The sequence below is a fragment of the Harpia harpyja genome, chromosome 17, assembly GCF_026419915.1.
Source record: "Harpia harpyja isolate bHarHar1 chromosome 17, bHarHar1 primary haplotype, whole genome shotgun sequence".
Taxonomy (NCBI): domain Eukaryota; kingdom Metazoa; phylum Chordata; class Aves; order Accipitriformes; family Accipitridae; genus Harpia; species Harpia harpyja.
Genome location: NC_068956.1, coordinates 1360645 through 1376586, shown reverse-complemented (window position 1 = coordinate 1376586; position 15942 = coordinate 1360645). Strand labels below are relative to the sequence as shown.

At 41.3% G+C, this 15942-nt stretch overlaps 1 protein-coding gene across 3 annotated transcripts in view; it reads left to right on the top strand.

The window, feature by feature from the left end:
* Positions 1 to 13810, top strand: part of PGM2L1 (phosphoglucomutase 2 like 1) — a 44132-nt gene extending 30322 nt beyond the window's left edge. For all 3 annotated transcript variants that reach the window (XM_052812186.1, XM_052812187.1, XM_052812188.1), the window contains 7 exons: positions 83 to 180; positions 997 to 1177; positions 2786 to 2879; positions 4079 to 4208; positions 5561 to 5750; positions 6279 to 6412; positions 9312 to 13810. In XM_052812186.1, coding sequence (XP_052668146.1) covers positions 83 to 180; positions 997 to 1177; positions 2786 to 2879; positions 4079 to 4208; positions 5561 to 5750; positions 6279 to 6412; positions 9312 to 9414 — 930 coding nt within the window. In that variant the 3' untranslated portion in view covers positions 9415 to 13810. The remainder of the gene's footprint in view (positions 1 to 82; positions 181 to 996; positions 1178 to 2785; positions 2880 to 4078; positions 4209 to 5560; positions 5751 to 6278; positions 6413 to 9311) is intronic.
* Positions 13811 to 15942: the final 2132 nt, after the last annotated feature.

Here is a 15942-nt window from a genome sequence, read left to right as displayed (position 1 = left end):
TTATATGTAAGTAGGAAGACTGTGGGTTTATTTGCTCTTGTGATTTTATTTATTTTTTTTCCCCACCCTCTTCTCCCACTAGGAGTTGTCACTGAGGCTTGCAGAGAAAGAAAATGCTAAAGTAGTAGTGGCTACTGATCCAGATGCAGATAGACTAGCAGTGGCAGAGCATCAGGAAAAGTAAGTGACAGGACCTTTTATTCTATCTCTTTCTGCAGAAGAGGTAGTGAAAATTGCAGAATGTCCCCAAATGGTAGACAGGCACACACCTTCAACCCACTCTTTCGTGTTGTAACTTAGCTATTTGGGTATTTTTCTTGCTAGCTTCATCTTTTGGTATAGCTCCACCTGAAAGAATGTATTTTAAATAAAATCAGTTAATAACTCAGAAAAGATTAAATACTTACCAGTGTTACAGTAAATGGCCAAGTAAAACTTAACTGAAAAATTGAGTGGTTACTAAAGACAGTAAAATCTTGTTACTGTTTTTTCACTTCTATTAGGCAAACAAATTCTGCCTTGGGACAGTTAACTGTTGTGGGCTTTTTTGGTTGGTGGTTTTTTTTTTGTTTGGGGTTCTTTTTTCCTCTGGTTTCTTCATATTGAATAGAAATTATTTTTCTTCCACTAACAGGCCAAAATTCTGATCGTTGTGTAAGTAACTGTCTATAATGCGCAGTTGTGCAGGCATTGCCTGACTGCAATATATAGACTGCTATACTTCTGTTTGATACATTAAAAAGACCTAAACTGTTTTAAAGCTGACAGTAAGGATACTTAAGTGGTATCTTTGCTATCTAACAGAATGCACTGGGCTTGTAAATCACTGATACGTGATAAATGTGGAGTCCTGTTAGTACAGTGGCTTTGTATAGAGCAGCTTGTCAGTAGTGTGCTCAGATTCCTGTTGTTCTAGTGACTGCAGAAACATCTTCCCCTGAGTGGATGCTCCTGGGAAACCTGAAAGAGCTCTTACATTTTCTATCCTGTTTGCAGTGGCTGCTGGAAGGTGTTCACTGGCAATGAGCTAGCAGCTTTGTTTGGGTGGTGGATGTTTTCTTGCTGGAAGGAAAACTGCTCTGAAGATGCTGATGTGAAGAATGTTTACATGTTAGCGACGACAGTCTCCTCAAAAATTTTGAGGGCAATTGCACTTAAAGAGGGATTTCACTTTGAAGTAAGTGTAGTTTTTATGATGTCTTCTTGGCAGAGTAAAATCTGATTGCCATGTTCTTTATCTAGCCACTCCACTTATGACTTTACAAAATGAAAAACACAGATGATTTCCAGTCTTTTGGTTGGGAGTTTCTATGCGTTCTGACTTGCAGAGAATGCTACTTTACCTAGACAAGCCTGACTTCAGCATCTGCAGTTTCTCAATGCATGTTACAGTGAATGCAGACTGAGACATCAACTTATGCAAAGCTGCAAGGAGGCTGTAACAGGTGACGCAAATTAAAAGCTAAAATACATATAATAGAAATGCCTTTGTCTCAGTTATTTTCCTAGAGATAAATTATTCTGTGTGAGAGAATGAAAGTGTGTGCAACTTGGTGTGTTTACTACAAAAATGGAGTACTTTTTGATGGATTTGTAACAAACACAGGTTACACAATGTTCCTTCAGGTACCCAGATCACTAGTATGTTTTAAATTTGGTTTTACTTCAAATTGTGACAGAGGAACTCTTATGTTCAGATGTTTAATGTAGTTTCATTAAGGACTTGCTAAAAAAGAAAATGGGGGGTGCCCCCACAGATTGACAGTTATTATTTTAGTTCCTGCATTCAAATTAAGTACTTGCTCTGATTTCTGAGACTGTTGGATGTTAGCCATAAGACATGCAAGTGCTCTGAAGCTTAGCACAAACATGCTGAGGTCCGGGTCTTTAATACATGTCTTAATTAAATCCATGTGCTAGGAATAAATATTTTGCCAAACAGTGAGGAATTAAAAACTAAAATTGAAAGCAACTCTGAAAACCATTTTCAGTGACTGTCCTGATATGCTTAATTGGGTTGGATGTCACTGCCTTGTAGTGAATTTCATTATCTTACTAAATACTGTCTTTTTTTTTTTTTTTTTTGGTCTGGAAGGGGATACTAAAAAAAAAAAAGCTAGGAGTTTACAGAACCCCTTGGTCTCCTCTAAAAGCTTCCCCTCTTTGTACCTTCCTTCTTTCCAGGAAGGACTGTTTCTAAGCTTTTGACTGCTTTTGCATGGTTTGAAGAGCACAAGCAGTGTTCTTCCCTCCCATTAGTCAAAATTGCTGTTTATATTTCTCTAACTTTTCCTCTTGAATAACTTTGTACTGTTGTCTCATCTGATAAGCACCACGGAAGATCTTATCTGATCTCAGAGAGAACCACAGTCTCTCAAGCATGCTTACTCCTTGATTTGATATTTACGTCCTAGTTGAGTATTCACTAGTAAAATGCTATCTGGTGACTCTTTACCTTAGATTCATAATCTAAGCTGAAGATATGAGTTGTCTAATGTTTGTGTTTACTGTCCATATTCTGTCAGTTATTTAGATTTAAATTCAGGGAAATTATTTCAAGAAAATCAGAAAAATGTCCTTAAGCTTTAGTGTTTTGACTCTGCAGTAGTCTTTCCCATTGACCTTAAAATTCAAAAAAATGCATCATCTTTTTTACCCTTTTTTGTTGTTGTTGTTGTCTGAAGCATCCCAGAAGTGAAAGGAGTAGTGGCTACGTTTTCTTCTTGACTTGAAACTAAATAGAAAATGTGTATCTAATGCACTCTCTTTTTTTTTTCTGTTTCAGGAAACACTCCCTGGTTTTAAATGGATTGGAAGTAGAGTAAAAGATCTCCTAGATAATGGAAAAGTAGTTCTCTTTGCATTTGAGGAGTCTATTGGTATGTACGTTAATATCACTTTAAAATTTTGAGAACTGTGTGGGGGAAATGCGACTAAAAAGGAGTGGTTTTAGTTACGAAACAAAACACAAAAGTACTTTATTTTTGTTCTTGTTAGTTATTAGTATTGGTATTTTGCTCTCATTGTATCAACTTGCCAACTATCATAATACGTGATGCACAAATCTCTGATTCCGGTGTTGTGCTTGTACAATTTCCTCATACAAACCTGTTCTGATACAGGTTGAAAGTCCTGAGATGCCAGAGCCAAACTGCTGTTGCTTTGTGGCCTTTTAGGTGAGATCAAGCATAGGATCTGTTCTTAAGCAGTTTAATATCTTACAGGTCCTCTCTGCGAGGACTCACTATTAATGACTATGTGGAACTGGAAGGTGGCTTGCTTCGGTCATGCAGTCCATCGCACCAGTGCTGCAGTTCCTCCAGGAGCTGTATACTGTCCCCTCGTACTTCAGAACAATGTGAGGAATCCAAATGTGCAGGAATAGCATTGAATACCTTATGGAAGTGTGTGAATAGTCCTGCTGACCTTTCCTTGAGCACTCTATCTTGGTAATCTTGCTGATGCCACTTACCTGTAGAGAACTCTGTAGTGAACATTTTGGCTATAGGAATTCTCCACTACTTAGGATAAATGGCAGCTTTCTGGGACAGCATGTTCACATATAATATGGCATTTGAAAATGAAGCACGCAGTGAAGAGGGTGTGTGCTTATGCCAGTTTCATTCATAAAATTAAAGAAGCTTTTAACCATAAGGAGTTAAGATCTTGCTCATGCATCCCTTCAGAAAGAAGGCATCTTGGAAGTACTGTGGAGCAGTGGTTTTTGAGTTACCAAGGCTGTATCTGTATGGGTTCCTTTGGTTCAAATTACTGGCAAGACTCTTTGCAGTATCAGTGTGCTTGCACAAAACCAGCAAACTTTTATGTTTAGCACTGTACTATGAGAGATCTCATCAGAGAGCAGATGTTATCAATCTGTAATTAATTTATTATCTTTCCAGCCCTATAACCCCTAAGTCAATTAGGTTTCTTAGGAAAGGGGAATGCATACACAGTAATAAAAACAGCTTACATGTATTGGCCAATTTTCTTTTATAGGAAGAAGGTTAAAACTTCAAATAAAGCAGTGTAATAGTATGTCAGATTATTTTTCCATGATCAATTTTTTTATTTCTAGGCTTCATGTGTGGCACATCAGTGTTGGATAAAGATGGTGTAAGTGCAGCTGTAGTTATAGCTGAAATGGCAACCTACCTGGAGGGCAAGAACCTAACACTAGCACAGAAACTCACTGAGATATATGAAATGTAAGTTGTATTTTTCACTAGTATGTTCTACTTAACTATTTTGGAGCTGGGAATAATCTAGTAAATATTTTTAATGTGTCTCTCAGATGTTTTCTCATTGTAAGTTGTTTTTTCTGATGCTAAGATGGACTACAGTCTTGAGTATTACAGATACCCCTTGAACACCCTATTTCCCAAAGGACTAAAGAGGCCCTTTCTATCGTGTGTCTGCAATAAATTCTGAAAGAGTAGAATTTTGCATGTGGATCCACCAGGACAAACTTTTCTCTTCTGTTTGATTCATGCTATGTTACTTCTCTTATCTTCTGATGGGTAGCTATATCTTAGTTGTGGTCTGTGTGCTTCTCTTTAAACACTTACTATTTTCACTTAAAAACAGTCTGGGGATTGTTAGAAGATCATGCGCTGTTCTTGCAGAGATTTGTAATAGAACATAGGTTAAAGGAATGGCCTGTGTTCAATAGCTATGGACGTGATTCATGGCAATAAAATGAGGAATGTGCTTATGTCGGAATTAAGTCATGTACTGTGATAAGCCCAGTTCATCAGCCAAAGTTTAACAGAACGGGTGGCACAGTTACAGCAAATTGTATATGCCATTCCTTTTCCTGCCGGCCCAGCAGAAGGACAGACTGTGGCCCTTAGAAACTTGGAATGAGGAAGCACAAACGATGGTCAGCATTTATCTCTTTATGGCACTTGGGAATTTGCGCTGTCATATGCAAACTGTAGCAAAAACAGTTCTGCACAGCTGGATTGAAAAAGCTGTCAATGAAGTGATAATAGAAGGATTCATCTTCCAGTCACATTTCATTTTTTAAGCTGCAGAGAAAAGGGTCTCTGCAGGATGAGGAATGGGTGGAATATAGTGAAGAACAACTTAATTTTCAATGTGCAGACATGGTTGCTACACTGAGTGCTTGCATTAGGTCTGATTAGGGATAGTGGTTTTAACTTTGATTAAATAATCAGTTACCTTCCTCAGAAGCTGTTGAAATAACCTGTTATTGTCTGCCATAGCCATGCAAGCAGCCACAATTTTTCATGGTGTGGGAATAATGCTGCATATTAATTTCCTGAGGGCTACCAAGGCTGTACCTAGCCAAATGGTTGGCGTTTATTTCTTTGGAACTGAAACCTTTGCTTGAATTTAAAAATAGCTTAAGATGATCTGAGTAATACAGTGAAATCTGCTTCAAAGTCCAAACATTTGCCTATAAATAGCTGTTTCCACAGCTGTGACAACTGCATTCTTTTTCTGCTATTGCTTTTCCAAACAGGGGCTTGCTTTAGATACCAAATGTGCAGGGAACTTCTGAATCTTGTGACTGAAAATGTTAATCTGCTTGTAGGTATGGATATCACATATCAAAGACTTCCTATTTCTTGTGCTATGATCCTCCTACTATCAAAAGGATATTTGAGAAACTTCGGAACTTCGATGCCCCTCAGTCTTATCCAAAATGTTGTGGTATTTACAATATATTACATGTACGAGATATTACCACTGGCTATGACAGCAGCCAGCCGAATAAGAAATCGGTGAGTTACAAAGTATTTTTGCAGGAGAGGTTCTGTTTTTGAAGGGACTGAAAGTTAAATACACCAAAAACTATGCAGAAAGACATACTATGTCAACTAAGATGGCAGTATAATTACCATCATCTGTTAAAACTGCTTAATAACACTTACTGGAGAGAAAACTGCTTAAATGTGAAATGGCTTGGCTATTGTTGACTATTTTGATATAACAATGAACGAACTTTATTAGTTGGAGTGAGCTTGATGCTCCTGCAACTCTTAAGCTGTCTAGCAGGCATCCAGCTGTTGGAATTCCAATGGGAGTAAGGGGCAGTCCTGTTATCCTGAAATACTGAGTCTGGTCTAGGTGATAAGGCCTGTCAGGCTGAAATGACTTGTCTAGTCTGTTGCATTGGCTGGTGGATGTATACTGCAGGGGATTTCAGCATGTTTATTTAGCTTTGTATGTACTGAATGTTGTATTAAAAAAAAAATCCTACTTCTGTGTTAGTTGGGGTGTTGTGTAATAGAATGTTGTTGTTTATGTAGGTGCTGCCAGTGAGTAAAAGCAGTCAGATGATCACTTTTACATTTCAAAATGGTTGTGTTGCCACCCTTCGGACAAGTGGAACAGAACCAAAGATCAAGTACTACGCAGAGATGTGTGCGCTGCCTGAACAGAGGTCAGTAGCATGTCTGCATGCACACATTGCAAGATGCCTTTGGGCTGAAAGGTCAGTATGCAGGAATCGATTCCCTGCCTGGTGGGGATTCCTCTGCTGTCTCCTTGGAGACCTGAGCCTCAGCTGACCATTGCAGCCTGTTAAACTGGCCAGAATGATGCACATTCCTGCTCATAAGGGATCCCCTCTGTAGTGGATAAGACAAAGAATTGAATTTTCAGCATCTGCTGCAGTAAGACTTCTTTTATTAACCCAATTTCTTGTTCACTTAGAATTAAAAAGTGACAAAACTGTGCTGCTGCTGGCAAGTATGCTTAAAACCAGGTGGATTCCTCTTGCATTTGGGAATCTGCTGTGTTGCTCTAAGCTACTGGATAGTAACTAGAGGTTTTTCCCCTTTTGACAGCCGCCTGGATTGAGCTGCTTCTAGTTTAGAAGGGGTAAAAAAATATAGGGTATGTTTACACCATTGGAATCGGGAGTGTGAATGAGGAGCCTAGGTTCCCAGTCTAGCTAACGGAGAGAAGCAGGCCCTTGAACTGGATTCCTAACCTAAATTGCATGAGTACCTGTTGTGGTTTAACCCCAGCCAGCAACTAAGCACCACACAGCTGCTCACTCACTCCCCCCCACCCAGTGGGATGGGGGAGAAAATCGGGGAAAAAGCAGCAAAACCCGCGGGTTGAGATAAGAACAGTTTAATAGAACAGAAAAGAAGAAACTAATAATGATAATGATAACACTAATAAAATGACAACAGCAATAATGAAAGGATTGGAATGTACAAATGATGCGCAGTGCAATTGCTCACCACCTGCTGATCGACACTCAGCTAGTCCCTGAGCCGCGATTCCCCGCCCCCACTTCCCAGTTCCTATACTGGATGGGACGTCCCATGGTATGGAATACCCTGTTGGCCAGTTTGGGTCAGGTGCCCTGGCTGTGTCCTGTGCCAGCTTCTTGTGCCCCTCCAGCTTTCTTGCTGGCTGGGCATGAGAAGCTGAAAAATCCTTGACATTAGTCTAAACACTGCTGAGCAACAACTGAAAACATCAGTGTTATCAACATTCTTCACATACTGAACTCAAAACATAGCACTGTACCAGCTACTAGGAAGACAGTTAACTCTATCCCAGCTGAAACTAGGATAGTACCTTTCCTTTTAGACTCAAGTGCCAACATTCCTGTGGAGTAGAGAATTGAAAATAACATAAAGGGGCCTCTGATTTGGTATTTACTTTTACCTATTGGCAGGAATTCAGGGTGAGCATATTTTTATCACTGAATGTTTTGGTCAGATTTAGGTAGTCAGTGGATAGTGAGTGGTAGATTGCCTTTGCTTGTGAAATGTGCACGTGAGGGGATACACAGATCCATGCCTAGACAGCTTTCCACAGGTTGCTGAAATATTCTTTAAAACATCTTTTTTTGCTACATGAAGTGCATTAACACAGGTATGGCCCATCTTTTGAATCATGTTTTCAAATTATTCTGAACTGACCATGGAATAACAGCAGGTCAGAGAAGTGGTAGGAGTTCTACATCCCCATTTTCTGAATGGCAGCTCTTGCCAGAAGCTTGTATTTATTTGGTCAGAGAGCTTTCTGATTGTCTGGCATATGAATGTACTTCTCTGTTACATGGGTATGGAAATTCTCACTTCAGTTAAAACGTGCTTCCATAAACCTGGGAGTGGGCAAGGTACCATTTGGTATAAGTGCTGAAGAAAAGGTAGGATATAGTTGAGGCAAACAACTGCACCAACAAGGAGGAAATAAATGCTAGAAATACTGTCCTTAACCTAATCTTAACATAAGTGAAGGCCAGACAAGTAAGTGTAGCGGGGAGAGATAAAAAGTACCTGAGGATGCTCTGATGCATCATTTGGGCTTCTGTTCATTCTGGTAAGTCAGAAAAATACATCAACCTTTAATTTTAATAATACCTATGGTTAATGGCAATTATTATCTGGAACATGAAATTGAAAAGCTTTCAAGCTTCCCTGGTTCAAGGCATAAAATGGTCTGTAGGAACCTCAAAAGGCATTCCTCTCTATAATAGCTTTGCAAATATTTCTCCGAGTTGCTGTTTATTGATTATTCTTAAAAGCTGAACATCAGGAAAGTCAGTTTTATTGCAGCATTTTTGGGTGTTTTCTTGAAAAGGAAGTGGTGACCTGAAGGGCAATGCTACGTTGCCAGTTCCACAAATGAGCAAAGCAAATGTAAATAAGCCTGTTTTGCCTATTCTGTTAAAACCAGAATGAATTTCTTTCCCTCCAGTGAGACTTCTGGGGTAGGAGAGGGATTATGCATTTTTAAAAGAGCATTGCAATGCATTAGTGTTTGTGTATGTGGATGTTATCTTTTTACTCAAATGAATGTCTGGGCATTTAAATAGGGAAAGGGTCAGTATATTACAGTGTCCTCTTGTGAGCTGTGACACTTTGCCTGATTACTCAATCCCCCTGAATTGCACTTTAGTCAAAATACAATCAGATACCCTACATGGGCATCTGGACACCATGTAGAGAAGAATATAGGGTATCTACCTCTTCTATTAGTAGCTCATTCTTACTTCTTAATCCATTTACAGTCTGTGTCTGACCAGCCTTGCATCGTTTTTGCAGTTATTAGTTCTTGTGTCCCCTCTGTTAGCCTAGAGCCCTCTAGTGGTGATTATTTTTTTCTTTAATTTAACTAAATTAATTTAAATTAATATTGCAATAGCCCCTACTGAAAAGTAGCTTGTTAAAGCAAGCAGGTTGGAGTCTTTACATGTTGATGCTGGTAGGAAACATAAGAGCTAGTTCATCACCATCAGATCTTGCTTTTTATTTCTTTTTAATAGATGCTTGGTGTGTATTAAACCTCTTGACATGGTATTGTTCTCTTTCTAGTGACAGAAGTATGCTAGAAGAAGAACTTCAGAAGCTTATTGAAGCTTTGATTGAGAATTTCCTTGAACCTGATAAGAATGGACTGATCTGGCGCTCTGCTTAGATCTCCTGTAACTGGTGTTCAAAGAAGTGACTGCCTGCACTGCGTCATGTGAAACAAAGGAACCAAGAACAGAACTCAGTTTAATACATGTGTGTGTGTATGTGTGTTAAACAGCTACATTTTTATTCTATAAAGAAGAAGCATTCTTTTGTCAGGCTTTTCACCAAAGTCTGGGCTAGAAAATTGGGATAAGGAGAAGAAGTGAGGGAAAAGGGTGGAATTTAGTATTATAATTTTCTGTCCTTTTGACCAAAAGACTCATTAACCTGCACCAATGCAAATGAACTGCCCTAGTAGGTTTAAGGCAGCTAGCTGATCTTAGCCACTAGATCTTGTCTTAAACTAATTTCAGGTACTCAATACCTTTTGTGTGAAAAGGTTTTTAAAATGGGGTAGTTGCAGTGCTTGAAAGAAGTGATCACTGCAAAAAAGCCTGCTTCTTCCTAGCTGTTGTGCGTGAATGTAGGTATCATTGTCACCGGTCTTAATTTCCAAAAATGTTGAAGTAGAGTTCAGTGCTTAGCATTTCTTGTTTAGGCAAGTTGTTCAATATGACATTTTTCAGCTACTTAAGTATCCTTCTGTTGTTAAAGGTGCTCTTGGTGCATTGTATCTTTCCTGTGTGTATCTTAAAATATTTACTTGACAGTGAAACAATAGTGGCAACACGTGCAGTTCCACTTGCAGTCTGGGTTTTGAATTATGTAGTGCCTTTCCAAGGCTTCCAGAGGAGTATAAACTTGTTCATTCCTTGGTTAAATTGCCCATGCTAAGTACCATAGGCCTTGTAACCATTTTTTTTATCCTGCATCTCCAAAGGGTCGTAAGCTTTTTTTTTTAATAAAGGTTTCAGAAATTCAGTAACTTTGAATGAAAATTCCAGCTAGTGACTGTTTTGGTTTTGATAGCTTGAATTCATACTGTCTGTGTATTTAAAAAAAAAAAAGGGAGGGTGGGAAAGTGGAGGTGTGACACTGACACCATTGATTAGTTTTTTTAGTTACTAAATCATGATTTTTTTTTGGTCATGTCTTGTAAGCTAATTTCTGTTAGAATAGCGGTTTGCAAATACTATTTATCTTCTAGGGCAAATTTTTAACATCTTCCCATTATCTGTTTCGTACCATTGCTTGAGTAGAAAGTGATACTGTTAATCACTTTTTCCAAAAAATAGACTGATACAGAAATTCTCATGTAGATATCTAGGATTTCAGAAAATAAAAGCTGTGTTTTGGCAGAGAAAAGCTGTGGAAGATACTTTAACTGAAACAACACTTCAAGAAAAATTGCATATTGATTAACTGAGAATAACACTTGTTAATGTGTGCTACAAAATTGTTAATATTCAGAATAAAGTCAGTGATGTTCTGGACACCTCCCTGCTATCACTTTACAGTAATTAAATAAAAGAAATAGGTAAGACTGGACACTTAGCAGTATTGAAGGTTACGTGACAAGACCCTAAGATGCACTTAAGTTAAAGCCATTGTTTTGCCACTATTGTTAAATCTCTAGATTTGTCCTCCATCTTATTATACCCTTACAGCTTGATGCCATAGGATTGTGCAGAGTGTTGTTGTATGTGTTGCATCTAGATGGCTTTAAAGAGCACCAAGGTTTCCGTGTCTGTGCGGGTATTGGGTATTTCATGCTGACAGAAGCTTTGCACTATAACCGTGGATAAGTATTTTGCTGTATATGAATGTACATGTACTGCAGAAGGTCTGTGTTGCACAAATTCTTATTTGCCACTGATTCTTATTTATTTAAGTTAAGAGAAAATATTTCCAAATTGTTCTGCAATTGAGTGAAATGTATCTAATGCCAAAAAAAACTTTTTTTTTTCTTGATTGTACATTTGACTGATGTGGTGGGGAAAATAGGTAAAAGCATTTACACTTAGAGTATACTCATGTTACTGTACGGCGCTGGGTAGGTCTCAGAAGGTGTGAAGGCATTTCTGACTGCTGCTTTGTCTCCAGTTTTCATGAAAAAGTGCAGATCTGGATCCCAACTGCACTGAATTTGAAGAAGGTCTTGACGTTTGTTCCACTGGCAGCAGATTAAAGCCTTAGGCATTTTGGATTTTGTTTTTAAATGGCCTACTAGTAGTACAGAAGAGAGTACTTGGAATATAATTCTGAACAAAGGTAAACACTGTAAAAAAGCGTAGTGTATGTGATGAGGCCAGCTGTGTGTATATTGTAGCAGTTAGCATTAGGAGTTATGTCTTGTGAGTTATGTTTGTGTTCCTACAGAGAGCAGGAATCTGCAATTTCCCAGAGAGATCTGCTTTATATCAGTAGGCAAGTGTTATAAATGCAGTATGGAAGAAAATAGTGATTATGTTTTCAAATCAGCATTCTTAGAAGTTGGTAACTGTTCATAGTCTGAATATCTTTAATTAAAAAAAAAAACCAAATATGAGGAGTTAAGTATCTGGGATTCTTCTCGTCGATAGATTTGAGCAGTAAGTTATAGATGTAGTAGTGCTTTTGGAATGACAGCAACAGGCACAATGTGTTGAATGTATTCTAAGGGTATAATAACTATTGCTGTTTTTAAACTGCTGCTACTGTTGTTTTCCTACTGTATTTGAACTGTTTGATATATTTATACTGTTCCATTTGTGGAACTCCTCCTTTATCTCCTCCCTCTGATCTTGCTTCCCTTACTTCTGTTACTGTGAAGGACTGTAATTCTCTTACTTCATCACCCTGTAACTTTGTTATACCTCGTGTTAGAGTTTGTTGGGCTTGTGCACAACCTTCTTTCAGTTGTCGGCTGTTCTTTACTACTTTTCAGATAAGAACAAAGGCTTTTCAAACTTGAGTAGGAAGCAGATAATAGATCAAAGTACGCTGTGGATGGTGTTTACTAGGTGCTTCCAGTTAAAATATGCCTTTTCAAAGGCTGGTCTACAGCAAGTCACTTGCTTTAAACTGCAATCATACAGCCAATGATTTGTTTTTAGCATTTGATAAAATTAGGAGGGCTTGGTTTTGTCTCTTCCTTTTTTGATGTGACAGACTTAATCTCTGTCTCACTCAGCTATATGGTAAAGTTGTGTTTCCGTGGGGCCTAGGACAGGACCTTTGTAAGTACAGGAGGCTTGCCAGGCCAGGTTGAATATCTACAATACAGACCTTGTAGCTGAATTTTTTCTTCTAGTTGTGATACAGCATCCAGTCTGTGGATTAAATAGCTTCAAGTGCTCTTCATGTCTCTCCTCCTGCATCTCTAAAGGATGCTTTCTGCCATGGCATGAGTGAACCACAGACTCTTGCGTGGAAGAGAAGGAGGGAACGTGTGTAACATGAGAGAGTTTGACTGGAAGCTTCAAGCACAACTCTAGCTATAGGCCAACACAGCAGAGCCCTGGCTTTGTTTGCTGTTGGCGTGGTGTCCTGTTCAGGTGGCAAGCCAGTTCTGTTTCACTTGCCCTTCCCTCCACTTGCATCCCCAGCAGGTTTCCCTGGGGCTGCAGGAGAACTAGGAGCTTGCCTGAGTATGTCTCCTCATTTCCTTAATTTTAAATACCCAGCTCTTCCTTCTAAGGAGGGGAAATACTCACATCATCCACAGAGTAAATTAAGGATTAAAATTCTATGTGTTCCTGTTTCAGTCATTGAGGTGAGTTACAACATGCTGTACACACTGCCTGGGGCTCCTATACGTGCCTTGGGCAGTTCTTGACTGATCTCAAGCTGTTGCTGTATCTCTGCTTGGAGGATACCTGCAGCTTGAAATTTCTGGCGTTATTCCCTGATTTAGCAGTACTCAGGTAAGCACTCTGTCCCCCCCTCTCTGCCTGGCTCCTGAAGTATTAGGGATTTCAGCTCCTGTTTTATTAAAGGGAGTGTGTTTGTGTGAAACTATCAGAGTATTGAGGGAGAAGCCACAAGGTGGAATGATGGTTTTGGTCGTTTGGGGCAGGGTGGGACGTGTGGTCTGCTTTAGAAAGCACTTGGATGTTCTCTTTAATTTAAAAACTAGTATTGTCATCACTTTGTTTTGTCTTTCCCACCCCTTTTTGCCCTCTTCTCCCCCCAAGTAAGAGAGGGGGGGCTCTTTGCATGGTGATGCCTGGGTGGTTAGAGTCCATCTTGATAACCAGGACATTTTCCATCCTCCCTTGCCCTTTGCGTGCTCAAGAGTAGCTTTGTACGAGGTGATTGAAGTATCTGAAGTTGCATCGTTCTCCTTGTCTAGAATCCTGGGGAGTTCTGGAGCTGTACTCTTGTTTACCCAATGTCTGTTCTTCCGTAAAACTAGGGCATATTACAAATACAGAGTGAGAATTTGCACTTTTCTGAAGAATTTTTGTGTGTATTGGTATGTGGATTTAGCTGAATGAAGTGTTATAAGTAATAAAATATTCTCTTCGTAGTAGCAATCCTTCATGTTTGTTTGGTGGTCTTTAGTCAAACACTTATTGCCCCAAAAACTGAGCTGGGGGATAACTGTTCCTGACCAAGTGTAGGAGGAATATTGACCATGTGCCCACTCGGATACCTAAAGCCCCAGGAACAACAGTGTTTCGTGAAGAAGCCGTTCAGAGCCTGATCCTTCTGGTGGTGATGCTAAATGAGATCTCTGTCAAACTGTGACACCATTTCCCAGGGGCTCAGCACCGAAGGTGTCCCAGGACAGAGCACCAAGGACTGACGGGCTTAGTTGTGACCTGAAGTCACCACTGATGCCACCACAGAGCAGGCGGGAAGGGAGTTGGATATTTGGGGCCATAGGACAGGCGGGCACAAGCCAGAATGAGGAGAGGCTGGAGTTTTTGGGGGTGAATTTGCTTCAGGAAAAGCAAGTCTGGAAGGGAGCTGGGGAGGGGAGCGAGAGGGTCTGTTTGTGAGCCTGTGGTGGGGAAAAGGGGAGCGGGGGAAGAGGAGCGGCCACTGTTGCAGGTGAGCTGGGGTGGGCACTGTGCAGGTGGGAGTGGGTCTAGAGCAGAGGGTCCAACCTGGGGCTGACGCCCACCCAAAAGAAAGGTTTTGGCTCCATATAGAAAGTCCCACCAGGAAAGTTGGTGAGGGAGAGGGACCATCCTCTTGCTGGTCCCTCTCTACTCAGGAGATCACCCTCTGCTCGGGATTTTATGGGGTTCTTACGCCCACTGTTAGACTCATAGATGAGTTGATTTCACCCCAGCTTGGCTTTAATATTTTAAGGCTACTTTAAAGCATTGTTAAGGTTGATGTAAGATGGTTCCTGGGAGCACAGCAGTGTGTCCAGGAGGGTTCCTGCATCCCTTCAGTGACGGCTGCAGGCTTCATCCCCAGGGGGGTCTGCATGTGAACTGTTGGGGTTTTTTCTCCTTGCCAAGGCTGAAGAGCCCCCCCTGCTCCAGATCAGAGCTCCTCTCCTCCTCCCAGCTCACCAGAATTAGCTCTGAATTATCCCCTGGTGCTTTCCAGGGAGAGATTTAACCATACCCCTGTTATGGAGGCTCATGCAATCAAATTCAACAGGTGTTAAAAGTCAGATTTATTCCTCAGTAAGCCTTCAGACTGGTTGTTAAATGAAAAAAAAAAAAAAAAAACCAACCCCAGAAAAACAGTAGAAGGACGCAGGGATGGAGAGCTTTATTCGGGCTGGGGGTGAGGGGAGCAGTGGTGTCACCCACGGACACGGCAGGGCAGGGACCGGGTTTGGGGGGGGGACACAGGACCCGGACGGGCTTCACCGGTCTGTAATTGCAGGAACCGGCGCTGGATGTCACCGTGAGCCCGTACAGAGGGACGGAGCCCCGGTGGGTGCTGCAGCTGCCCGGCTGCACCCCTCAAGGTGCGGGGACACCCGAGGGACGGGCTGGGAACCCCCCCGGGGTTGGGGCTGGGGTGCAGAGCAGCGGGGTGTGAGACGGGGACCCTGGGACCAGGTTCTGCTGCCATTAACCCTGCTGAACTGGGACGTTTCTTCCAGGAACGGCATCACCCAGCCTTCTCCAAGGCACGTGTGATCGGTTTGGGGGACCAGAGCATCGTGTGGAGGCTCTGGGGGTCCGTCCGTGCTGCTGGTCCAGCACTGGGACCCTGCGACATCAGACTGGGAGCAGCCACGGTCACTGGAGGCTGGTGAGTCCTGGCAGACAGCGATGCCTGGCTTCACATTCAGGTCTTGTCAATTTAAATGTTAATTTAGTAACTAAATTAATTACTGACATGCCAAGCCCGGCCCGCGTGGCCTGTCTCTTGGGGTCAGCTCTCCGGCGGCTCACGAAACATCTCTGGAGCCTGTGTCTCGTGGTTTTCTCCTGCTGGTTGGATCCATCTCGCCATGGGAGGACACGGCTGGTGGCCCGGCTGCTGGTGAGGGCTGTGGGCTGGTGTCCGTGTCAGGGCAGCAAGAAGCGATGAGGGTTGCTGCTTCCCATCCCGTTATGGGGAAAGCTAATGAATAATTTCTATGTGCATGCAGCAATGTATGGAGCATGCCAGAGCACCAGAAGTCCCTTCAAAGGGCTTGGGGTTGCAGCAGGACTGGCAGCCCCCAAAACCTGGTCCCTGGGGTCAAGGG